General features: G+C 30.9%; 1 protein-coding gene across 1 annotated transcript in view; it reads left to right on the forward strand.

Moving 5' to 3' along the window:
* LOC143240917 (focal adhesion kinase 1-like) overlaps positions 1–26,709 on the forward strand; it is a 68,206-nt gene that overhangs the window by 24,336 nt on the left and 17,161 nt on the right. The window contains exons 2-11 of the mRNA XM_076484164.1: positions 635–797; positions 2,154–2,329; positions 3,524–3,611; positions 8,298–8,374; positions 9,891–10,008; positions 13,441–13,581; positions 15,708–15,782; positions 17,459–17,569; positions 21,515–21,623; positions 23,262–23,283. Coding sequence (XP_076340279.1) covers positions 635–797; positions 2,154–2,329; positions 3,524–3,611; positions 8,298–8,374; positions 9,891–10,008; positions 13,441–13,581; positions 15,708–15,782; positions 17,459–17,569; positions 21,515–21,623; positions 23,262–23,283 — 1,080 coding nt within the window. The remainder of the gene's footprint in view (positions 1–634; positions 798–2,153; positions 2,330–3,523; positions 3,612–8,297; positions 8,375–9,890; positions 10,009–13,440; positions 13,582–15,707; positions 15,783–17,458; positions 17,570–21,514; positions 21,624–23,261; positions 23,284–26,709) is intronic.

Consider the following 26,709-nt stretch of genomic DNA (forward strand, 5'->3'; position numbering starts at 1 on the left):
TAGGAATCCATTATTCCTGCTATAAATTTTCATAAGATTCTAACTCACACTGTTGCTGTTACTCTGTTACTAAAATAAATTTATTTAACTGAAGCCTACTTTGTGTTTTTTCTAATCATGTGTTCTGTTTTATTGTACAATAAACTTAGTGCAGAAGAAAGGAGACTTAGATATGTGTATTGATAAGGTACTGTATGTACTGTACACATTAGAGGATGTGTACAGAAGCTTACTGTCCACCTTCATTAAGATGGGATTTCCATAAACATTATCTTATGCACCAAAACATATTAGAAGTTCATTTATATATGTAGTAGAGACAATTAATATGAATATTAAAAACGTTTATTTAAAACAAAGCATTGCTACTTATTTTATGTTTAGTATAAATGTTTTTAAAATCCACAATGGCCATCTCAACTATATTTCACAAGTAGGTTCCTTGTCATCATGAGATGTTATAAGTCAGAACTTTGGCTTTAATTTCTAGTCCATTTATAAGAATGTAACAGAAGATCACTCAAATATATTTTGTGAGGGTGAATCTTTTAAATTTTTTTTCTCTTTCTTGTATGAATAAATGACTTACAGAGTAACATCTGCAACTTCTTATGTACTATTGGTGCTATTTTAGTATGCAGAATGGAAAGAGTGACCCCACTGATCCTGGTTTTCCACACCAACTGGCTTTCCCACCACATTCATCACAAGTCCGACTGGAGACATCTGTATCTAAAGTGTACTTGAGCAATGGAAGCTTTATTGTCATCAATATAGCAGAGGCCTCAAATGTAAAAGTAAGAATTTTTTTTTTTGAAATTTAATCATAAGAAGATAAATGTTTAAAACAGTTTCTCCTGAGGAAAAGTTGAATTATAACTAGTTCATTTAGGTCCTATACTTCCATATACATGTTTGTTAATTATTTTCAAAAGTTTAGATTTTTCTCTGTGTGTGTGATTTTAATAATTTGGCATATGACATAACATTTCTACTGTACATATAAGTGTGTGTGCTTGTGTAGGTATAACATTTGTACTGTACATATAAGTGTGTATGCTTGTGTAGGTATAACATTTGTACTGTACATATAAGTGTATGTGTCATATAAGTGTGTGTGCTTGTGTATCATGGATGAGAGTTATAGTATTTTTATTTTTAATTCAACATATATTTTAAGTTTAATTTATTTACCTAAAATAACAAAGATGAAACTCTTACTTTTTAAAAAATAACTTCATATAAAGTTGTGGAAACTTGTATAGACATTTATGAAACAATGAACTGACATAAATATCTCCAATAAACAAACAAATATTGCTTAAGTAAAATCATTAGTTTTTTCAAAGAAAAAAATTGTAGTCCTGAACTTGTATGAGAAATTCAAGGACTATGAACAAAACACCAATTTCCTGTTATTTTGTCTCATCTTGTTTCTACTATAGATAAAAAAAATTAATTGTTGTTAAAACTCCTAAGAGTGTAATATAATGATGTATTTTGTTTTATTTTGCACAAATTAGTAATTCTCAGAAATTTGAGATACCATTTGAGTGTCCTTTAATTCTTCCCTCGGAATAATAATTGTAATTACATGACACAGTTGTTTAATTTTCACCTTTATAATGTTTAATTTTAATGTAACAGACATAAGATCTACATTAAAGTTCCATAAGGAAATATAGTTATTAGTTTGTGGAATTCTGTGGTGTAAAACTTTGTTTCATTCATAATTCATAAATTTAACCAATAAAATTTTTAATTCTGACTGCTTAGCATATTAAAATCCTTGATTTCACACTGACCACTGGTTTTCTGATCAAATAGTAGAGCTTAAGTTTTTTAGTTGAAATTCTAATCCAGAAGTCTGTTTTTGAAATGTTTGCACTAAACATTTGTGTAGTTTTCAAACTGAGTTTTAGAGAAGTTAATTACTTTTGCTTATAAGTTAAGTTATGATGTTTTTATATTTTATATTAGGTATCTCTGAGTGTTTAGATCTGTTTTTTTGTGAATAGGGTCATTTGTTTTGTTTATATTACCTTTTTAGTTGTTGTTTAATAAAACAAGGAATACTTTACAAAAGGCATCAGTTATTATAGGATAAAGATGCACTTTATTTTCTATTTCTTTCTTAAAATTTGTTGTGTTAGGAGATTATCAGTCGTGTTACGAAGAGATTGGCAGATGGCCCACGACCATTTGAAGTTGTCTACGGGTTGCGGTTAAGATGCAAGACAACAGGGGAATGTTTGTGGCTCCATACTGATACCCCTACATCTCAGGTGTTGAGAACTTACCAGTCATATCTATCAACTGATGACTGGAGGTAATATTTTTGTCTTTTTATTTTATTTTACCTCATCTTTGATATTTTAGGTAAATAAATTAAACTTAAAATACATGTTGAATTAAAAATAAAAATACTGTAACTCTCATCCATAATGAGAGAATTAGCACAAAAAATCACCAACAAAAAAATAAATCAAGTAGGTTCCAAAATATCCAGAAACTCAAGAAATATAAAATATAACTAACCAATTTTGATTGGAGTGTGTAATTAGACAATAGAAATGTAGGGGTCACTTGTTTAGTTCAAGGTAAAATCTATTGAGTAGTATTTCGTGATGACAAGAAACCCACCCACTTGAAGTAAAAATGTATTTTCAAGACAAACTGGTATGAGTATCAGCACTTTAATTAAATAAAGTACAGAACAATGTTTCAACCTTCCTAGGTTATCTTCAGGTTAACATACTTTAATGTAATTTCTAATATCCACCTTGACAGTCTCTTTTGGCTCACATCTTTTTTGACATTTATTATTTCAAACTCTTCAGCCTTTTCACTTTTGGAGAAAAATACTCAAGTATTCAAGAATGCTCAGAATTTTCAAGTGTTTTGAAATGTGCCATAAATCTCATGATATTTTAAAATTTATATCATTATTCAAAGGAAGTGAAAGATAATAATGAATAATCTGATAGTAGAATATTAAAACTTTTACTGTTACACATTTCAGGTAGAACTTAATTCTAGGTGTTTTGAAACATTTAGTAGAGTTAAGCTTGCTTCATTATCACATGCTCCAAAAGAGTATGTTTAGTACAAAAATAAATAGGTTTGAAATGATATTATTTTATTACAAATTAAATTTGATAGAGAGTAAGTTATTTTTAGATACCTTATGCTACAGTAATAACTGGAATAACTTTTTAACGTTTTCTACCTAAAAGTGAAGTGAAATATATGTATACAGCAGCTGTATAATATTTTAAAAAACTGAATAATATGATTTCAGAAATCTTACAGAAATGAGATAGATGGTCATGTTTCAAAAATTTAATGTCAGACTCTTCTTTGCTATATTAAAATATTTTTGCACTGCTTAGAATTATTGTCAAGTTTAACTTCTTAAGTGCAACAGCTAAAAATAATCTACTGTAGATACAGTATTTTTCTGTTATTTTTATCTTAAAAATCTCTTTTTTTGTTTCTAACTTAAATCAAATGTATGTTCCAGGTATGAATTACGTGTTCGATATCTACCAAATGACTTAAGAGATCTTTTGGAGAAAGATAGAGTAACATTTCGCTATTTTTATGAACAAGTAAGAAACCAAAGTGTGTTATTTAGCTTTATAGATGTTTTTACAGTATTGCAAATAATTATGGAAACAGCAGTTAAAAGCACAGCATACAAACACCATGATAATGCTATCCAATCAGAAAGTGCCAGACTAGTGTTAAGTCTATAAAAGTACAGGCAGTCATACTATATGCTGTAGTATTAGTGTAAACATTGATTGTAATGGCTCCCATGACAAATACTACAAATTTCTGGAAATAAAAATTATGGCTAGTTAAAAATATTTCATGAGAAAACCACTGTCAAGACTTATGCTTCAAGAAAAGTTTTATGTAAAACTGAAAAGGGAAACTGTTAATTATAAAAGTGGTTGAAGTAGGAAACCAAAACTCTCCAGAAATGACTTTAAGTATCTCAGAGTGTTTTCTTTTCAAGAAAACAAAGGTTATTTACTGATTATCATGAATTAATCTCAGTGGATGCTGATAAAAGTTAACCAGAAACTTTGGGCCTTTTGGTCCATCTTGGCTGTCCCATTCCTAAACTAAAACTATTAATATATAAATTTAAAAAGTAAAATCTTAAATCTAGCCCATATCGTTCATATACTTATCATGCTTTCTCTTAAACACACTTAAATCTACTGCTTTCACAGGCCAACCATCCTTTTAGAAAAATAAAACTATCTTAACTTCGTGAAGGTGGCTTCTTGACAATGCCAAAATATATATCTGCATCCTCTAGTCCTACTACTCTCACTGTTAACTACAAGAAGTTGAAATGGGTATTTGACCATGGACAGTGGAATGAATAAAGCTTTATTTGTTTGCTTTTCATAAACAAGTTCAAACAGTTCAGCATTAATCAACAACAGTATGTTTGTTAGTGGGTGAGAAAACAGTGTTATATATAATAATTAAAGAACCTATATGTGTGTGTTTTGACTGCCATAGCTCCAAGAGGAAAGGACTTAGAGACCTAAAACTTTACACACATACTAAGGTGATTTTGAAGATGTTCACCTGGATATTGTTTTTTATACTTGATTCAGACACAATTTGGACATTTTGTTTTTAAGATGCATAATTCTTCTTCCTGAACAGTATGTCATCTGACTTGCCATATAAGTTTAAGCAACTCCAGTTTCTTGTTGAACTCAGCTTTTCTATGAGCAATCCACATGGCAAAAGGGCAATGACTCAAAGTTGTTGGTCTCAAACTGCAAAGCCCATGCTTTTATTTTGGCCAACTTTATGTTGGTGGTGACAAGAGATTTTTCATCTTGACATCAGATTAGAAAGTAACCAACAATGTCTATTTTGAAGCTGTGCACAGATAAAAATATGTGCAAAACACCATGATAAAAGCAATAGAAATATGCAATATAAAATATGATGTGAAATTCTCAGTGCAATGATAAAGTATCAAGATATAAATATGTAATTTTTAACTAACAGAATAGATATCTTTTTATTGTAGAATAAAATCTGTGAAGCATAATGGGAAATCAGTACAAGTTTCTGGCTTCATCTCAGCCAATTGTGTCAGTTATCTACATACAGTAGATACAGCCTCAAGCATATCCTGACTGCTTACAAGGACAGTCAAATTCTGATTTGTCATGGTATTTCCTCAGTCAGATGATTCATTGGGTAAGGATTCCAGCAAGACAGTGATCCCAAAAATACATGTAGTGAATATATATTGACAGCAAAGACGCTGATGGAGCACTTACAACCATGTCTTAATCTGTACAAAATCGATATATGAGCATTCTTGAGGTTGTATGGGCTAATGTGTAAACTTAGAAATTCAAAACCAATGACTTACAGAAATGTAGCTAAGGGGGCCCTGTCCCCTTGAAAGAAAAAATCTAGGCATATTTATCATTCATTATTTTCCAGCTTTAATTTATACTTGTTTTGTACCATTTAATAAAAAATGAATAAATTTGTATAACCACTATTACATTTGGTTTGATTTGTTTTAATGATAATTTTATTAAAAATTTAGATACATTTGAACTTTTTAATTTTCTGTCCCCTCTTGAGTGTAAAACCTGACAACATGGTAGAATTGTGGAACGAAATATAGGGCATTTGACACAATATTCCACAGTGGTGCATTGATAAATTATATCATAGCAGTATAATACTCTCTGTAAAGCAAAAGTCTTGTATGATGTGCATTGTACTACTTATTAACTTTCATTTGTATTTCCTGTGTTAGTGTTATAGAAGATTTATCATCTATGTGTTTCCATGATTACTTCCAATACTGCTTATTACCATAACACTTATATATAAAATCAGTCATAATTTGAAATGTATATCATGGCAAAATATTAAAGGTTATGTATTAGTGTATTATCTAAGAATTTAGTCCTTGAGTCCTTCAAATTTTGAAAAGGAAAATATGGACATTTTTTACATAAATTAGTGATGTATAAAATGTTGATTTTAAAATTAATCTTGGATTGGATTTTGAAATGTATGTGAATTAAAGGTACTGGATAATATATCATCCAGACAAAGGTGAAAATTGAAATGTTGTTGTTAATTAATAAGTTTCAAATTCTGAGATTGGCCATTCTATTATGTAAATATATATGTACTAATGGTGTTGGTTTGTGTATATATATATGTACTAATGGTGTTGGTTTGTGTATATATAGATGTACTAATGGTGTTGGTTTGTGTATATATGTATGTACTAATGGTGTTGGTTTGTGTATATATAGATGTACTAATGGTGTTGGTTTGTGTATATATAGATGTACCAATGGTGTTGGTCTGTGTATATATATATGTACCAATGGTGTTGGTTTGTGTATATATAGATGCACCAATGGTGTTGGTTTGTGTATATACAGATGTACCAATGGTGTTGGTTTGTGTATATATAGACGTACCAATGGTGTTGGTTTGTGCATATATAGACGCACCAACGGTGCTGGTTTGTGTATATATAGATGCACCAACGGCGTTGGTCTGTGCATATATAGACGCACCAATGGTGTTGGTTTGTGCATATATAGACGCACCAACGGCGTTGGTTTGTGCATATATATATGCACCAATGGTGTTGGTTTGTGTATATATAGATGCACCAATGGTGTTGGTTTGTGCATATATATACGCACCAATGGCGTTGGTTTGTGTATATATAGACGCACCAACGGTGTTGGTCTGTGTATATATGTACGCACCAATGGCGTTGGTTTGTGCATATATAGACGCACCAATGGTGTTGGTTTGTGCATATATAGACGCACCAATGGCGTTGGTTTGTGTATATATATATACGTACCAATGGTGTTGGTTTGTGTATATATAGATGTACCAATGGTGTTGGTTTGTGTATATATAGATGTACCAATGGTGTTGGTTTGTGTATATATAGATGTACTAATGGTGTTGGTTTGTGTATATATAGATGTACTAATGGTGTTGGTTTGTGTATATATAGATGTACTAATGGTGTTGGTTTGTGTATATATATATGTACTAATGGTGTTGGTTTGTGTATATATAGATGTACTAATGGTGTTGGTTTGTGTATATATAGATGTACTAATGGTGTTGGTTTGTGTATATATAGATGTATACATATTACTAGTAGTTTGTAAGTTCACACAGATTTCAAACTTCACATTCTATAATTTCTGAAAACTAGATTTGACTTGTATGTATTAATTTTTGTCAGTATAATTACTATAGTATTCCCAGAGTAATTTGAACTACAGAAATATTTGTTTCAAACATTTAGCTATTTTCAGCTCTGTTAAAAGAAGAAGGCAGTAGTATGAGAATGAAGTTCTAAATGTCATTTCGTTTTTTGGATCACTTATCATTACTTAGTTAAAAGTCAGGTACTGAAAACTGGTAGTTATTGCAAACAATTATCAAATTATTGAATTTTCAGAATGGGTTCATAGCACATGATATGTATATAAAGTTAGTTATTTACAAACACTGGAACCTTGCAATTTAAACTATGTGCAACAACTTTAGTTTTCAAAATGTTCCCCAGTTGCCTCTGGAAAAACTAAATAGTGAAGGAATAGTTAAAGTCTCAAATCACAAGTAGTAAAGTTAAGTGAACTAAATTCCATTGTTGTATATTTTAATTTTATTAGATTTTTTCTGTATACCAGTTAAACATATAATATTTGATTTATACATTAGTGAATGTTTATGAAGGTGTAACATATCCTACTTTTTTATTCATTCAAGTATGAACATAGTAAGTGTACAACAACAATTTTTTTCTTTTCAAAAAGTTAGTAGAACTAAATAAATATTCTCTTGAAAAAAAATCTCATATTATCTAAACATGTGAAACCTTCCACTTGATTTTTCAGTTTCCATTAAAATCCAGAGAAATTGTTTTTGAGTTTGTAAGGCAAAGGATGGAAGAACTTACCTAGGAAATGGCATGTAACAAAGATAAAAACATAGCTTCAAAACATTTAAACTATAAAACATATGCATCAAATTAATACAGATATATCAGTTTAACTAGTGAATGAAAGTAAAAAATATATCACTTTTTGTTTTCTGTCTTTGCAATAGGTGCATAGTAGATTTTACCTATGATGCATGATTCTGGAAATGGATGTTCAGTAAATATGATTGTACTTTAGTTAAAATAGGTATAAATATAGAACTACAAGGAAAAATTTAATAATACTAATATTTTCTTTTAGGTTAAAAATGATTATTTACAAATGGAGAGTGATGTAGACTTAGATTTAGCCTTACAGCTTTGCTGCATAGAAATTAGGTGAGTATAAATAGATTGAGAACTGGAAGTAGTAGTAATTTTTATGATAGGTTAATGTTAAACTGTTGTCAATATTTACATGTTTTCATCAGTTTTATGACAGGTGAGTGAATAATAAAATTTGTTTTATTTCTACTTTAGCTTAATTTTCATTAACGCTCAATGAAAATAATCACTAAAGTTGAGTAGTTTGTGGAATTTGTTAATTAATTAGTCATCAAATTATTGATTGTATTCAAGTAAAGATAGTGTAGTGTTGTACATAAAAAACGAACAGAATGGTAGTGTTTTTATTACTTGAACATTTGGAATAATTAAAAATAATAATAATTAGACACCCTAATTTCAATCAACTGATAATTTTGTGAATAGTGACACTAAGGATCAAACTGAATAAATTTGAATTACCAAAAATCATAATGGTAATACAACATTTGAAGTGCATTGTTGATAGATTGCCTGTATCTAGGAAGTTTCTTGGATGTCATTTTGAACTATTATCACAGATTTCCATCAGCTATAATTAAAAACACTTATTTCAGTTAGTTAATTATTTTCATGACATTAATCAGTATAATTGTAATTTTCATTATTGGGTAGTTGGAACACCTGAAACAATAATAATTAGAAGTACTAGCTGATTATTGCTTAAAATTAATTGATTTAGCCACTATTTTCATTAATTGGTTACCATATGTGATACTAATTGATTTCCACATGCCCTGTTGTGTGTGTGTAAGGTGATTGTACGTATGCTTTACTTTCCTGTCGTAATCAAGACTTTTTTGTCTTATTGTTGTGCAGTTAATTTTGCTAACTGTAAATTTTGAAGTCAGTGTTTTCTGCTGTAAATGCTCACACTAATATTGGAACTTCTATAACTTCTTTGGCTGTATTCACACAGTCTATCTTTAGCAGGCAGGGAGATCCTGCAGCTGCACTGTTGGCTGTTATTCATTAACTCGTCAACATTTTCAGGCTGTTAATTCCTAAACCATCAATCTGTTTTGACCCCATTGTTCAAAGACCTCATCTATGCCTTACATTTTCCAGAACCCTAGGTTTTTACACAATACTAAGGTCTAGTTTATCATTTCTTGGCTTATCCTTACTTTTTTTACTGCTTGTATGTGACAGAAAACATTCAAAATTATGTGCTCACAGTTCTTTACATACTTTTTTTCCTATACCTAAAACTTAAGCTGTGATAGTAGGTAACCATTTGTTCCCACTTATTATGTTAACTGACTGAATTATCTTTATTCTTGTTCAAAGAAACATTTTTTTTATTCTGTATAAATATTTACTTCATAAAGATTTTTAGGATGTGATCCTTATTTCTGAGATGGATAACTATATAATGTTTTAGTAAAAATACTAATGTCTGATGTGAATCCATTGAAGTTAAATGGTTTGTAATGTTTGAAATCTATAAACATTCCTAGTCAGGTCAGGTATTGCTGAGTTGAAGAGATACTTGGTAATGTATGTATATATGTTTCTCTATTTCTCTCAGGAGGTTTTTTAAGGATATGACCCTTGTTGCCTTAGAAAGAAAGTCCAACTTTGAGTACTTAGAGAAGGATGTTGGTCTTCACAAGTTTCTTCCCTCTCCTGTGATAACTGGAAATAAGGTAATATAGGTTCATTACTTACAAACTGAAAAACAAAATCAGTTATTGGAAAGTACAATGTTGGACATGTATCATAATTATAACTGGTACAAGAGTAAAGTTTTTGTTGCCGTACATTTCAGTTATTACATGCTTACCTTCAACCTTCACTATTTTTCACCAAAACTTTTTTTTGGGGAACACTTATATTTATCTAACTTTATCACATTCTAAAAACATTTTCATCAGCAGTTGTGCATGTGTTACCATAGTGAAATCTCAACCAATCATATGTACATCTTATTGCAATAGTATGGGTTTTTAGTAAATAATTTAAGGGGTCTTAAAATGGATTTTTTTTTCTTCATGTTTAATATTGAAAAGATTATTGCACAATTAGTTTGACAATTTACTTGTGTTGAGTCACATTAAAAACTAGGCTTAAGGAAAATGTTTTAAACTTACTTTTGAAATTAAACTGAAATTATTAAATTGTTAATGTTGTTTTATCATATTTATATAATGTAATTTCATTACCCTTATGTTGCATATTGTTTTAAGTATTGGTATGTCCAATCAGCATTATTGTGTTATTTTAAAATTTAAAATGAAGGTTAGGTTGGCTAGAGGTTTCTTAGAGGTTTAAAAAAGTACTTAATTTAGCTGTTGTCAATAAAGATATGATTTAATTTCTTTAATATAGAGCAACAAACAGATACCTTTTAAAGATAATGATTCATGCAAATTGACTGAGTTTTAGTTTGGTGTCAAAACACATCATCATTAAAATTGTTTATTGCTGAATGTTCCACAGCCTTAAGGTCAAGTACAGATTCTAAAGTTGATTAAAAATATGTGTATATTGTTATTTAGAGGACTGTACACTAAGCAACATTGTTAATATTTATATAAAGTTAGTATGTTGCTCATACACTATTGTTTATATTTTGATTCTCAAACGTTCTCTGTCTATTTAAAAAAACCACTTCTGGCATTGTCTGGATTGCATAGTTTGAAAGATTATGGAACATTATGTACATTTCTAAACATGAATTTAACTTAAGGAAGCATGAATAATAAAACAGATATGTGATAGTAAGTCTGTATATACATACAACACACATCAAAAACTCTCTACATCAACTTATATTTTCAGTCTTCCCCTTGTATTTGATTCTTTGTATTTGTCACTGAGGGTGTAGACATAGAAACTCTAATCTTTGGCCTTTTAATTTCTGAGGATTTCTTTACAGATAATGTAAAAGCTCAGATACACTTTGTTTTGTGAATGACTTAAAGAGGTGTACCAAAGAGGTATTGCCTTATATTCATAATATCATATTTGCTGTAGAAGGAATGGTAGATACTGTTATATTGTACAAGCTATGTATGATATTAGAGGGCAATAGACATGTTATTACATTTAACATATGTGCCTTCTGACAAGTCAGAAGCCAATATTTGTCAGACAACCTTGTCTGTTTATATAGTTTTCAAATAATTTGTGGTCATCTTGGTTTCTTGATGCATGCTAATAAAATAATAAATATTATTAACTTGTTTATTAGATCTTCAATAAAAATAATCTCTGTCTACCAAATCATGTGTCTGAATAAAACTATTTATTAGATAATTATTTTAAATTTCAGGTTCTATCACATTGTTACTTTAAACCAGTACAACTGCCTCTAGAGTAAAGTATTTTGTATTATAAATAAAATGGGTTTCATCTAGCTGTTACCTTGTATCTGCCTACATACTGAGACTTATATATTACAAGTTGTTGAATACATTCTATTAAAAATATTTTAAATATGCAAATCAGAAAGTCATGTGATAGTAACAACTGATATAAAGAAACAGTGGAGAAGAATGTATCACAACCACATTTTTATATTGCTTAGCACTATACTGGTAATTTGATGTCATTAAAAAATTGTGTTGAGAATGATATTTAACATCCCTTTCCAGTACAAGATATTTATACATTCAGATCATAAAGATGTGTTCAGATGAGGGATTTGGAATTTCCAAGATAGGAATGTACCTTGCATTGGAAAATAAAGGAACATGTTTCAGCTTTGGTCACTGGGATCATTAAGAAAGAGGTCTGTAACAAAGCATACTCTATCCCATGGTAGGCAAAATGCAGTGTATTGTAACAAGTGAATCCACAAACACAAAGGTTAGTGGTAAAAGCTCTCCACATGCCACTGGCAGCATTTAATAACATAACCAAAAAAGATCTCCATCTGGGAAAGTAATATATGTACCCAAGTAACTTCCACAGTGTTTACATTTCCACTTAACTGTTGGATATCTCAGGTATTGCTGGTGAATGAAACTAGTATTCATGCTTTTCCATATGAAGATGAACAAGTCAATCCATCAGATGTAAAGCCTATTTATTTCTGTGCCACTGGGTGCTTGAAATGGGCACTTAGAACTGTTGTTCTTGTACATTAGAATGATTAGTAGGCAAATAAAAGGGAATGTTTGCTTTGGGCATGGTAACCCTATGATTGAGTCTTTTGCAATGGAAATTGCTGCTGGACTATTATCAAGATGCAATGAGAGAGAGCATGACTTGATGTAGTGTGGCTACAAAATCACTGTGATGCAATGTACTTGACCTCTGTATTTATAGTTTTTCATACAAATATTTATTCAAAATATAGGCTCATAAACTGACAAATATTGTTTGCAGTTATTAAATTTCTGTAACAAATCACAAATATTATCTTTTGAACTAAATTTTCTTTAATGCAAAGATAATAAAAAAATGTACTTTCAGAGAAGCTGAACAATGTATATTTATTTGGGTAAAATTAAAGTATATTCATGAGTTCTTTTTTGGGCAAGGGATGTATATAATCTAAACATGAATGAAAATATGCATGAATATGTTATCTAAAATTTTCCTGGATGTGTTCTTTATTAACCAAAGATTGCTGCTTGCACTGTCAATTCTTTCAGAACAAGTTGTCTTACCTTATTTTGTTTGTTTTGTAGGGTTTACCTTTGATTCATTATATTCAAAGAAATAGATGAGCAGTGAAAATATTTGTGTAATTTAGTGGTGATTTCTGTTTCAAAATTATTCAGTAATAACCTGAACTATTAATCTGAAAACATAAGATTTAGTACCTTTGTTTACCCTAAAATTTAAATGGGCATTTAATTAGAGAATGGTGGTTTTGTTTGAGTATACACATGTAGATTGAAACTGCAGAAGTTTTAAAGTTTCAACTAATGATCTGCTCATAACTATTCTTCAGAACATTTCAATTTAAATATTAGTAACTTAATTACTTGGTTTAACTTTTCAGCATTTAATTTGTGTAAGAGTGTGTATCGCTCAAATATACCTTATTTCAAAAAGAAGTTTAAAATTATACTAGATTTTTACAAGTATATATGTATATCTATATTTATTACACTTCTTTTCTATAGCCAAAGACTTTAAGAAAGATGATTCAAAGTACTTTCAAGAAGTTCTCATCACTTACAGAAGTAGACTGCATGTTTAAATTTCTGGAATTAGTTTCTCAGGTATTTAAATATGACAGAGAAACTATTTCCTGTGCACTTGGGGTAAGTAGATGGCACTTTGTGTTCTTTTGAGTCTATCTATATACCTGATTACCTGTGTATTAGGTTACTTTCATCTGTTACTTGGTAAGAACTGTAGAAGACATCAAAAATTAAATTATAGCATGATTGAAAATTGTTATATTCAGACATTTAAGTATGGAAGAAATATTAAATAATTAAATAAATGAAATGTTATATAATTGTGTCATGATCATATCTGTAATAAAGACTCAGGAAAAGGCATTATAACAATGAAAGGAAATGTTTATTCTTGTTTCTTCAACTTAAGAGTAATCTAAGATTACTTGTCAAAGCATGATTTCATTGATTGGAATATGACAAAATCCTGGGATTTTGTTTTCATTGCTAATTGAAATATTAAGTAATTGTTATCGTACATGTAGACTGCTATAACTGTGACATTCTTCCACATACCACAACTCAATAAACCGTTTAACCCCAAGTGTACAGTTACAGGTCAAAGTGTGCATGCTACAACTGTGTACCAAGATACCTTTCAACATGGTATCATGCATCTGATGTAAGAGTTATCACTATTTCATGTAACTCTATGTAACTGATTTCACAACAATTCATCTTAGAAAAATATTAGATACAGTATTGTCTAGTATACTAAAAAAGAACATTAAATATGTACTTAGGAGGTTATGTAGGTTTCTGTAAACTTTACAATGGACAAAAATATTTTTTCTTCACATGAACATCACCTTGCATTGTATTCTGACTTAGCATTTGATGGACATATCATTAGTGAAAAACCTTAATAAAACATCTCAATGTTTGTGTACAACAGAGTTGTGCTGTAGACTAAAAGCTTGCCATGTGTCATTAAAATACACTTCATAAATTCAGTATTATAATCAATATTACAACTCAAATATTGTCTCTGTTGATGTACCTATCCAAACACATTTGTTTAAATATGCTAAGAAAAATCCTCTTAAAATATTTGATGTCTAATCTTTTTATTTATCTAGTAACATTTACAAAAGCTAATCTAAAAATCTTAGTTAAGATAAATGATGTTTTAATATCTTCCTCACAATCAAGTAATGAGTTCACAACTCACTTGACCTTCAAGAATGAACTCTTACAATAAGATGTCTTTACTTTCTTAATGCCTGCTATCTGTACATGAAATGTAATTTACTATAGCAGTAAAAGAATAAAGGTAACATGCAATTAGATGTAGTCGACTCTTGTATAGAATAATACTGATTACAACTAATAGCCCTTTCAAGACCCTGACAGAGATCTTCATTTAATAAACATTTTCTCAAACAATAACTATAACCTTCTGTTTAAAACACTTAATAGATCAAATCATTTCAACTATTACCACTTAGTCACAAGTGGTGAATTAAAAATAAGCAGGACTTCACACTTTTTCTGGCTAGAAATTAGGTGATGAGGAAAAACATTTCATTGTCGTAAACAGCTTGTACAATGAATAATTTAGAAAATGAATTAATAGTATAAATGCCAAATATTATTCATAAATCTATAAAATATAGCTTTCACTGTGGTGAATAAACAACAACTTAGGACACAATACACATACATTAGGAACAGTGTCTCATCCTAGATAATAACATAATGTTTAGGGACAACAATGGACCTATAGGTACGTCTAAATTACTCTATCTTCTAAACAAAACTAAAACTATTAAATAAAGGATAATAGAAAAAATATTCAAAACCAGCCCATGTCATTCATATGTTTATCAAACTTTCTCTTATACTCACTTAATTTTAATGCCTCCACAGCATCCAAAGGTAACCACCTAAATATATAATAATTATATGTCAATTTAATTTCTTTTTAAAACACTTTTCACTTGATATTTTCCTATTTTTCTTTCTTTGTCTGAAGATAGTGTTGTAAGTATTTTGTTTCATATGTTTATATTTACTGTTTTATTTAAAAGTAACTTTTGTTGGTTTAAAGCTCATTTATTTAGGTCTTAAGCACTTTAAACTTAATGGCTGCTGGACTTTGAGTTTTATTGTCAAATATTGTGTAAAATATAAATGCTGGACAATCAGATATACTTTATGTGATAGGGTTTGAACTGATACTTAAAGTTTCTCCTGTTCTTTAGTAGAGCTGGAATATCCCTGTGCAATTGGTGATAAGTTCTCAACTAGGCATTAGTTACCTTACAGATAAAACTTGTCAGGTAAGTATTTTACAAAGAATATACAATATGTAATATTTGTATAACCTAACAGATTAAACCATTTTGATAAAAAATAGGAACTTATAAACTTTTAATACTTGTGCTTTATAAACTTTACTACTTTTTTCTTTTGTTTTATTTAAGTGTTTGATGATATTTTGTACAACTTGGTCACTGTTCCTGAAGTTTTTTAATGAAAATGTTCCAAAAACATTGATTAGCTGTAAAATATAATGAAATACATATATTTAAATTACAATATCATACAATTGGTAAACTCTCTATGTATGGATGGTGAAAATATTCAATCAGCATAATACAAATATACACGCTAACAAAATCAACAGTGACAGAGAATCTTACTCTAAAAGATGATGATTACACACTTTCATTTATTTCTCCACCAAACAAGCCCCAAAACAAGGAAAGAAACCATTGCTAAGATACCAAACCAGAAAGTGACAAACCCACTAGACTGTTCATCTTTCTACTTGTTTGAGCTCAGATAACTGTACAAGTACTTTATCACTGATGTCAGTTTAAACCTAAATCAATTCTAGGCATTTTTGGACAGAGAACAATGTTATCATCATTACTTAGTTGTAATAACTAGTAGTAATAAAAATAATCTTAATTCTAGTGTAAATTATGTTCGTTTGAAAAATTTATGTACAGGGGAAAACAGGAATTACCAGTGAATAATAGATGAGCATTAGATGACTGTAACATGTAGAATACCCATTGCTTTGTACACTTTACAGTTGGTGTCTTTCGGAAGCCAATCCCTATAATATATATGAAATGATAGAGTGAAAAAAAGACAATACATATAATATTAAATCTTATTAGATATATTTCAGTGAAGGTTAATAAACGTCATAAAACAAGTAATACAAATATTTTGTGAATGCAAAATGTTCTAAGAATGACAGTATCAACAAGAATATAGGCTGTCAATATTAAAATTGATGTTACACTGAAAAATGCACACTTCACTTCAATATTACTACAATTGAAAGTTATATATTTGTGACTGTTGGTATGTAGTTTGTTTATCATAATATCATGGTCATATTAGGATAGAAATCAGTATAACAAAGAGTGTAGGACTCATGTACAAACAAGTTGAATCAAAACATGTCTTGATTGTCACATACTCTTGTAATGAGATCAGTCATTTAGACCGACTTTGTAACCATTTTGTACTTGTGTATATTACAGTGTAATATTAAACTTTAATAACCTCTATAATCTTATTTGCATTATTTTGGGCACTACCCTCACTATATCATTTTACATTTGCAAAATGTGTTTTAATTAGTTTTTATGTCACATAATTAGGTAGTTAAGCAGATAATGATTTCTGTGTCATTTTATGTTATAAACTTGTACATGCACTTGGTTACATATGATATGATTGCTTATGTGTGGTTTTAAACACTGAGTTCCAGTGTTTGCATTGAAACTACTTTTTATATAATCAATATGTAGGTATAGTGTCTGCAGTTACTACTAATGTCAAAATTCACTCTAAATTTATTAAAACAGTTGTTGAGTTAGGAAATGTGAAATGAAAAAATGGATGTGTTAAATGATTTATTAAATATGTAAATATGTAACTAACATGTGCAACACACTGTAATAACTAAAAGGTGATACTATTGCTTTATTTCTAGCCTAGCCATATAGCCAATTTCTGCCATGTTCAGAGTATACAGAGCATTCCAAGTGTTCCTGACAGCAGCACCAAACATGTTCTTCGTTTAAAGATTGCTGGCCAAGCAGATGTAAGATGTGAAGAATGACCTAACAATATTAGGACTTTGGCACATCATCAAAATGTCTTTTTATTTTCATTTAATCACTACAGAAATTACAGCAGTGGTTCCCAGAATGCAAAATTATTTTTGAACTAACCTATTCTACTCTTGTTTAAATTTGTGTTTACAGAAATTGCTGCTTGAAAACATTTTTCTTCTTTATATGTTTTAAGGTCATGTTGCTTTTGGGGCCTCATTTTGTAATGTTCGTTTCCAATGTGACATTTATCTTTTGCATATGCATGCCTCAAGCTTTCTGTACCACTTTGTTGGAATTGAAAGATTCCACTCTATCTCTCATGCAAATCTTCATGCGTCACTTCTCTGCCAACAGGAACACGATATGCTCATATAACACAAAGCACTCCCACTATACTTCACTATCAAACTATCACTTCTTATTTGGCAATGCTTGTATTTGGATATGTTTCTTGTTTGTTTCCTGATTTCGTTGAAGTTTCCCCTCAAAGTGGTTTTTAATTTATTTAGTTTTCATTCACACAGTTTTATCACTTTAAAAGTTTTGTCTGTTAGTTCCAGTCACATTATTCTTTTTCAACACTCAGTTTTGATGGACTCTTCTTCACTATGAATTCCAAATTTCATGTTAACACTTCAGGGTTCACACCAGCTATTAGTGCTTTTCTAAGCCTCAGGTATGGGTGGACCAATAGTAGATTTATCTGCTATGATATTGAATTTTAATGAACCATCCTTTGTCTCCAGACCTCACCCCTATTCTTTTTGAAAGGACTGAGCCTGTTCAGACTGATGAAGACTTGTATCATCTATTTTCACCTCCTGATTTTACTGTACTTTCCCATCCCCCACCTGTGGAATCAGTTGGATCCAATGAGGTTTTTTGGATTTTATTTTTCAGGTATGTGATGTTTTATCTCCTCCTCCTTTTTCTCATGAGCCATGTTCTTCCTTACTCCATAACCAATATTTCCATCCCTTTCTGGTTTTTCCTTCCTCCCCATATATTTGGGTTTGTGCTGATTAATTTGCCTTGCAATTAAGCAATGGAATTATCATGGCTCTCACCCCATTGGCTTCACATCATTCCATGCTTCCATTCTTTCACTTTCTTGAGTTCCATGTTTCACCTTTCCCTTAAAGTAAATTTTATTCTCTTCTTAGCCTGTGAATGTTGATGGTCAGATTGGTGTGCTATTGCTGTTTCACATACACTTTATCAACCTACATCTCCTTTATCTGAATCATTCCTTTCCCCAAAGACCTCAGCAGCTTAGAAGGGTAACTCATATTTATTTCCTATTTCCATTCCTTGTATTTCTCATTTTTTCCCTCCACCAGTTACAGGTAGATGTCTGTGTTCAGTCAGAGATCTTCACTATTATATTGCCTGTATGTCTTCCTTCTGTGGTACACATTCCAGGCTCTTATTCTCTGGTAGTTTTCCTGCCTTCAAGATCTTTCACCTTCAATCCTTACTGATTGAGTTCAACTTTTAATTCAAATGGCTTCTTCCTTCCAGAATTTGTTTGGGGTGTCTCTTCCTCAGATTAGACACCTAATCTTTTCCCTCATTTCTTGTCTGCATCATACATCAGAGGAAATTCTACAATTGGGCATACGGACCACACTCAATACATTCATCTTCCATTACCTCCATCATATCACAGTTTCTTCTTCATCAGGTTTTGTCTTTCACTTATGGACATTCTTTAGTCTTCAGTGCAACCTTCACTAGCATGTTTCTATTCAAACTTTCTTTTCGTTTCAAGGCCTTCTCTTTATTCATTGTTATATGGATCCCAGTTGAGATGGGGTGTTTACAAAATCACTTGTAGATGGATAACTTCATGATATTTTGCTTCATAAACATGCACGTCCTAGAATGTACCACCCACGATTGCATAGGTAAAGCAGAAGGGGATTGCTACCTATCCCTGCCATGCCTGTAGTGTATAGTTTTGTATGGTCTGTTTTTCAAAATAGGGGTTTTTTGAACACCCATTGAAATGTTTCAGGTGATGACATTCCTCTGGACTTTCCACCTCCTTTTCACCCTTTTTTCTTCCAGTTGAGTATGAGAGTTTTTACCATTTTCCATTTCTAAGCTGTTGGAGTGGGTGACTGTGGCAAAGATGGAACTGCAGAATAAGACAGTGGTGTTCTGCAGGAGGAGATGATATAACACTTTCCTTTTTGTGAGATACAATTAAGAATGAGGGATACACTTATAAAAATGTAGTTCATCACTTTGATTTGGAGCCTTCATGCTACCCCCAAGTGGATGTTGGTGTTCCATGGGTGGGTTTTGAATTTAAAGTAAAACCAATCAACATAATACCTCACACACATTTTGGATTATCTGCCCTTCTCCCTCGATTTTTCCTGTGTGTGTTGTGGGTCAAAAACATGGCATGTGGATTGTTACACTTCTATCCTCTTAGTTTTCCCTTGTCCTATCTTAATATGGGAACATTATTGCATGGATGGTTTTGGTAAGCTTCTGTTTGTGGGAGTTGATTGCATGTGATATACATTCTTTCAATACCAGATGTTAGATCTGCAGATTAATAGCTGAGTGCTGATACTTGTCATATACCTAAGACACAGCGTGATTCTCATTCCCTCGTTCTTAGGGGTTTGAAGTGAAGATAGTATGGCCCTCATTGTACCCCTCCACCCACATGAATGTTGTTTCCTAACAGCATGGGTTTTGGGTGTAGTTTATTTACCAAGTGTGATTCAGCATGCCATATTCACTCCATGTCTGAGGGCATATCCACATTTCTATTCATGAGATTGAGTTATTTTATATGGTTGGAACACAATCCTGACACATCCCTCTCTCACTTAGGTGTGCTTCTCTCTTTTACACCGTTATCTTCTCCACATTTAACAGTGGGACAAAGAATATACCTGGTTCAGAAGTGCTACAGATCCCCTCATTGGATATCTTTGGATCTGACTTGCTCATTTCTGGTGGTATCCTTTGGACACTTTTAGAGGGTACTTCTAACATTCTCTCATGCCAGTCCCTCCTTCAATTCAGTGCAGGATTCTAGCTAATTTCGTGAGGTGAGATAAATACCGCATCAGAATTTATACTTTTTCTATGCTGAAAATATATTTCCGATAGGTACTTAATGTCTCTCACACTTCTCACACTTTCTCCCCTTTATCTGGTGCTTTTGTCTTCTGCCAAACTTCAAAGTAATAGTTCAGTAGATGAGTATTGATAAAGTCACTTGCGTCACAGAAACGTCCCATGCTCCTATTGGTGGAGAAGTGATGTATGATGATTTGCATCTTGGAATGTTTCAATTCTTATAGGGAAGAGAAAAAGGCTCGTGGCATGGATATAGAAATAGTTCACGTATAGATGGCAGCACTGAACAAGAATAGTTAATTTTGTTAGAGGAGGTAAATACCTATTAAAAATAGTTTCAGTGTAAGAAATTTATAGCATTATGTTTTATAAATACATATTCTTATTGATACATATATGAAAATACACTCGAATTGGTCAGTCAAAATGATAAGGTAGTTGAGAATTTGTTCTAAATATCAGAAAATCTGGGAGTTTGCTTTGATTAATAATAAACTTAGAGTATTAAATACAATAAACATTGAAGGAAACCGACATGACTAAATTTCCAAATTAAACACCAGCCAAGCATTTCAAAACATGTTTGAAAGTTTGATTTAAGTATGACATTCCACTATTCTTATTTATTAAGTATGTCTAAAAATTAGTTTAATTTCTACTTATCACTTTCCTTTGTAATGATAAACTGTAATAGTTTGTCATAAATTTAAGTATGCACTTTTCTATTTTGTGGAAAATAATTAAAAGACCCACATACAAAACTTCAGTCCATAATTTATTCATTATACTTGAACATATATATAAATTTTCTTCTTTGATATTTTCAGATTCTTTCTATAACATGCCCTACAAAGTCAGTATCAGAAAATATTGCTGATTTGATTGATGGGTACTGCCGTCTTTCTCTCAATACTGCAGATTCCATTTGGAAAAAAGGTTAGATTACACTGGATTCTGTTTATTAGAAATATAAAGAACTAAGTGTGTTCCTAGTTGTCTGTGTGGCCTCATTGTAAACACCATTACTGCTAAATTATGCTCCACTTCCACTTTGAAATCATAGGTGTGTTATTAAAGTGACTGTGAAATTCTGCTAGCCAATCACACAAAACTAGCCCAGGTGTTATTTATGGATTCTGTGGGCGAGCAACCTTCTCTCTAGTCTATCATTTCAAAATTAGGGATGTCCATATGCAGATATCTCGTGTGTAGCTTTGTGTCAAACTTCTAAACAAGAAATGTAGATGCTGGTTACTATTGGTTATGTTTGCTGGAAAAGTATAGTTAGATTTGGTTACTATGACTATTCTGGAAAACAATCTAAACAAGACTAGAATTTATGGATTTTATTTTCAATTTTGAACACAATTTATACAGTTACAGTTTTGCTTTCATTAGTGCAAGATTCTCTTTAAGGCCCTTACACTTCATTTTTAGATGAAATAACAACCAATAATTTGTTATTTATATATATAACAATAATATAAACTTTAGACAAGTGTGTGTACAGCACTTTGTACCCTATAATTCTCACTTCAGGTGTGATGTTATACAAGTATTTTTACATTGAAGAAATATAGATAACCAGGTTTTAAATAAAATAATGCTACAGGGAGAGACAAAAATGCTTAAAGAAGTATTTTAATATTGTCAACTAGTTTTGAGAAAGATAAGCCTTGTTTTTGAAAACAACATAAGAAATTCTACATTGAAAATGAGCATTTTATTAGCTTTCACTGTCTTGAAACAAACGTCTACTGCAAATATCGTTTACAGTATATTTTATTAATACTGGTTTGGCCAGGATTTTGAGATGAAATGTTTGTCTACTTTAAGTAAAACACAGTTACGTGTGAAAAACTATGATTAAGTGAACCACTTTCAATACTATGAATAATTCATATCAGTCACTAATAGAACTATTCAATTAATTATCAGACTTATTATTTAAGTGTATTTTCACTTACTACTTCTGTTACTGAAATTATTGAAATGAGTAGTAATCACAAATGTGAAGTTTAATTATTTGATTATTTTTCTAAGTCATGAGACTAGCCAGTAAAGGTGAAAAAACTTCAGTTAATCACACATAATAATTAAAAATTATAACAGTAATGTCTTATTTACATGAAATAACAACAAACAATAATATTAAAAAAAAAAACTAATTTTGATTATTTGAACCATGTTAATCAATCTAATCATGATTTTGATTGATATAATGTATAGGACATTAATCATGGGTAATTGACTGTATTGGTTAACTAAGTTAATTGTCTGGTTCTAATTATTAAAACCAAAATTTTTGAAACCCTGAACTTCAATGAAAATATAACTGTTTTGATTAAGCAGAACATAGTCTTTATTTATAACATGCTTTTCACACACATGTGGTTTTTATACTTAAGATATATTCATTTCTTTTATTATCTATTTAAATCTACTTTTTATGTTTATTATTTTATTATGTAATTATGAGCATAATTTTTCTTTCAGAATTAATTATTACTTGTTAATGACTAATTCTTTTAAAAAATTCTAATTGTATTAACTTAAAGTATGTTTTCATTTCAGGTGAAGAATTACCAGGTTACAGGTAATTTTTTTTATTAAAATAAATTGTAACAGTAACTTTTCCTTATATTAGTCTTAAGTGTTAAATGTCAATAAGATTTTGTTTTCACTGAAAATAATTAAATTACGTTTCTTCACACATATATTTACACTTTGTATATTTCTTAACAGTATGCTGATGTTGTCAGTTATAAAGTAATTACTTCAAAGAGCTGTAAATTTGTTATTTGACCAAAGAATGTAAGTGAGCTAACCCATTTCCCACAACATCAGTTACCATTTGATGGAGATATAAACAAACAAAATATCAGATTTTGGCAAAGTAACCACATTTGACAAATTTCTAGCCATGTGAGGTACACATGAACATTTTTATGTCAAAAAGGATATATTGTATTCTTCAATCAATCAAAAGAAGAAAAGTATTTAATATTCAATACAGTTGTTTATGTACTACAGATTAGACTACATATATTGAAACACTGTAATACATTTATTAGTCTACTGAAACTTAAATCTCACACCTTGATATGTTGCAATAATTTTTTTTTATTGTATTTGTTCCTTCCAATTTTCTGGGAGCCAGTAGAGCTTAAAGCTAGGATGAAAACATGCAGAAAGGGTTGAATTGTTATCTATGCTTTGAATTAATATTTCAACTATATTGTACAAATTTACAACTGCTTATTGTTCAGTCTCACATTTTAGCTGGACAAACAAGCACTGTTGGAATCAGTAGTCCTGTAAATGCTTCATTATCACACTTCAAGATGTCAAGTGCTCTAATAATAAGTCTTATGACTTGAATGCATTCCAAAATAAAATCTTTTTCAGCAGGATTCAGTCACAAAATGTCCAGTTGATATAAAACTCAAGCACTTGGTCACTTAACTCAATTCCAGATATTAACTTCTCTGCATAGTTTAGAACATCAAACATTTAATTCCAACAAGTTAGACAAGGAATAATCAAGTATCTCCCTATTTATTACTATTAATATTATGTCACTCATAGTTGGATGTGTTTCTTTTGTGTGTTTATATGTGTATGGGTATATGTGTGTGTGTTTGTATATATATATATATACATGTATGTATATGTATTGAATGTTGTGCTTATACAGTTACGACAGAAAATGTTCGTACCCCTGCGTCCCGAGTGGTTTTTTTGCTTATAACATAAAATGTATCATGAGTAGGCTAATAGAAGTAAAATATATTATAAATATTATACTAACACACATCCACATAAAGTTTTATGTAAATTAAACGACAAATAAACTGTTTGTAAACAAATAACCAAAAATAGGAGGAGCAGAAAGTGTTTCTACAGTTCAGAACGTGTTAAAAATCTGATATTCCCATAAAAATTTTGTGTAGTTTGGCGAATCAACTGCATTATACCATTCCAGAACTAGACACTGGGTTCATAATCATTGGAATTTATCCAGCAAAAAATGTACTTCTGGCAATTTAGCTTCATTTCCATCATTATCTGCTTGGTCATCATGGAAAATAGGAAATAACTGTCCAGTGACTTAAAAAACCGAATTATTGTAAAATACAAGTCTCATGTGTCTCTTTCCGGTATTGTTTAATGTGCTGAAATCTGCTGTTCAAAGCATAATTTCCAAGTTTAAGTTTATAGGATCAACTGCTAACCTCCCTCGTTCGGACGCCCCACCAAAATTCCAAAGAGAACTAAGAGGAAGGTTCTCAGAGAAGTTAGTAGGAACCCTCATTTAACACATAATGACATACAGAAACTGGTAAGGGAAACTTGAAGTAAGCACCTCTACAATTAAGAACATGTTACGCTCTTCTGGGTTCAAAGCATGCCGTCCTCATAGAACTCCATATTTAAAGCCTGTTCATTTAGAAGCACGATTAAGGTATTCAAGAAAGCATGTAGATAAACCCTTTACCTATTGAAAGAGTATTCTTTGGTCAGATGAGACTAAAATCGAGCTTTTCGGCCACAATGATGTTTGCTATATTTTCTGTAAGAAGGGGGAACAAAACCTTCCAAAGAACACCGTCCCTACAGTTAAACACAGAGGTGGCTCGATCATGCTATGGGGTTCCTTCAGCTTTGCTGGTGTAGGCAGCCTTCATCGAGTCAACGGAATTATGAAAAAAGAAGAGTACATTGATATATTAGGCACTTATATCAAGAATGCTGCTCGGAACTTGTGGCTTGGGCGTCATTGGATCTTCCAGCTTGACAATGACCCGAAGCACACATCGAAATATGTGCAATCCAGAGGAGCCATATAAGCATTCTGGAGGGCAATTGCAGTCACCCGATCTCAACCCAATTAAAAACGTTTGGCATCACTTGAAGACCAGGGTTCATCAGCATCATCCAAAAACCTAGCAAGAGTTGGAGGCCTTCTGTAAAGAAAAATGGAAGAAAATACCTTGGAGTACTATCAAACAATCATGGAGGGCTATGAGGAGAAATTGCACCAAGTTATTCACCTGAGAGGCTACACAAATGTACATTAAAGTAGACACACAAACACTTTCTGCCCCTCCTATGTTTGGTTATTTGTTTATAAACAGTTTATTTGTTGTTCAATTTACATAAAAATTTATGTAGATGTGTGTTAGTGTGATATATACATTATACCTTACTTTCATTATCCTAATCATGATACTTTTTATGTTATAATGAAAAAACTACTCACAATACAGGGGTACCAATACTTTCTGTTGTAACTATATTAACCTCTCAACAATGACAAAGGGTCTGGTTAGTATCATATTCTGGCTTGCATCAAATGATTTTATTAAGAAAATACTCCCAGACATGAGACAGATAATTATGTGAGTATGAGTATATATATCTTCCCTCCTCACATTACTTCATTTCTCACTTCATTCATTAATTTATTCTCACACTCATGTTTGTGTAATACAAATTGTTATCTCTCTATCTCTCTAATGATGTATTATTATAGTGATATTCTGAAGCTTCTTGCTAATTGGTCAACACAAGTGTAACTTCACAAATGGAACTCATTCCATGGAGGCAGTGGGCTAACCATGGAAAATGCAGTCACAACTCACCTGAGTAAAAGTTCTTGCTTTTATGTATGCAGTTATTTAAATATATTGGCCAATTCATGTGATTTTAAAATTTTCTTCTAACCTGAAAGCCTTGACGAAGTTACTTCCATTATCTGGTGCAGTTTTTACAGTTTAGTTCTGGATGCAGTATTCAACAAGCACTGCTTGTAGTGCCTTTTCCAAAGAGATTATAGGTATGACATCCATTTTTATGATGGCAGGTATTAACTGTGTGCGTATATTCCAGTGTACCCTCATTTATCCAATGCACAGTGACTCCTACATAGGCCCAGAAATATAATAATAGTCCTTTAGTTTCTAAATCTACTTTTAATAACAAAACAGGTTAACTCTAGTATTTAGAAATTAATTTTAGT

Source organism: Tachypleus tridentatus, chromosome 13 (assembly GCF_004210375.1).
Source record: "Tachypleus tridentatus isolate NWPU-2018 chromosome 13, ASM421037v1, whole genome shotgun sequence".
Taxonomy (NCBI): domain Eukaryota; kingdom Metazoa; phylum Arthropoda; class Merostomata; order Xiphosura; family Limulidae; genus Tachypleus; species Tachypleus tridentatus.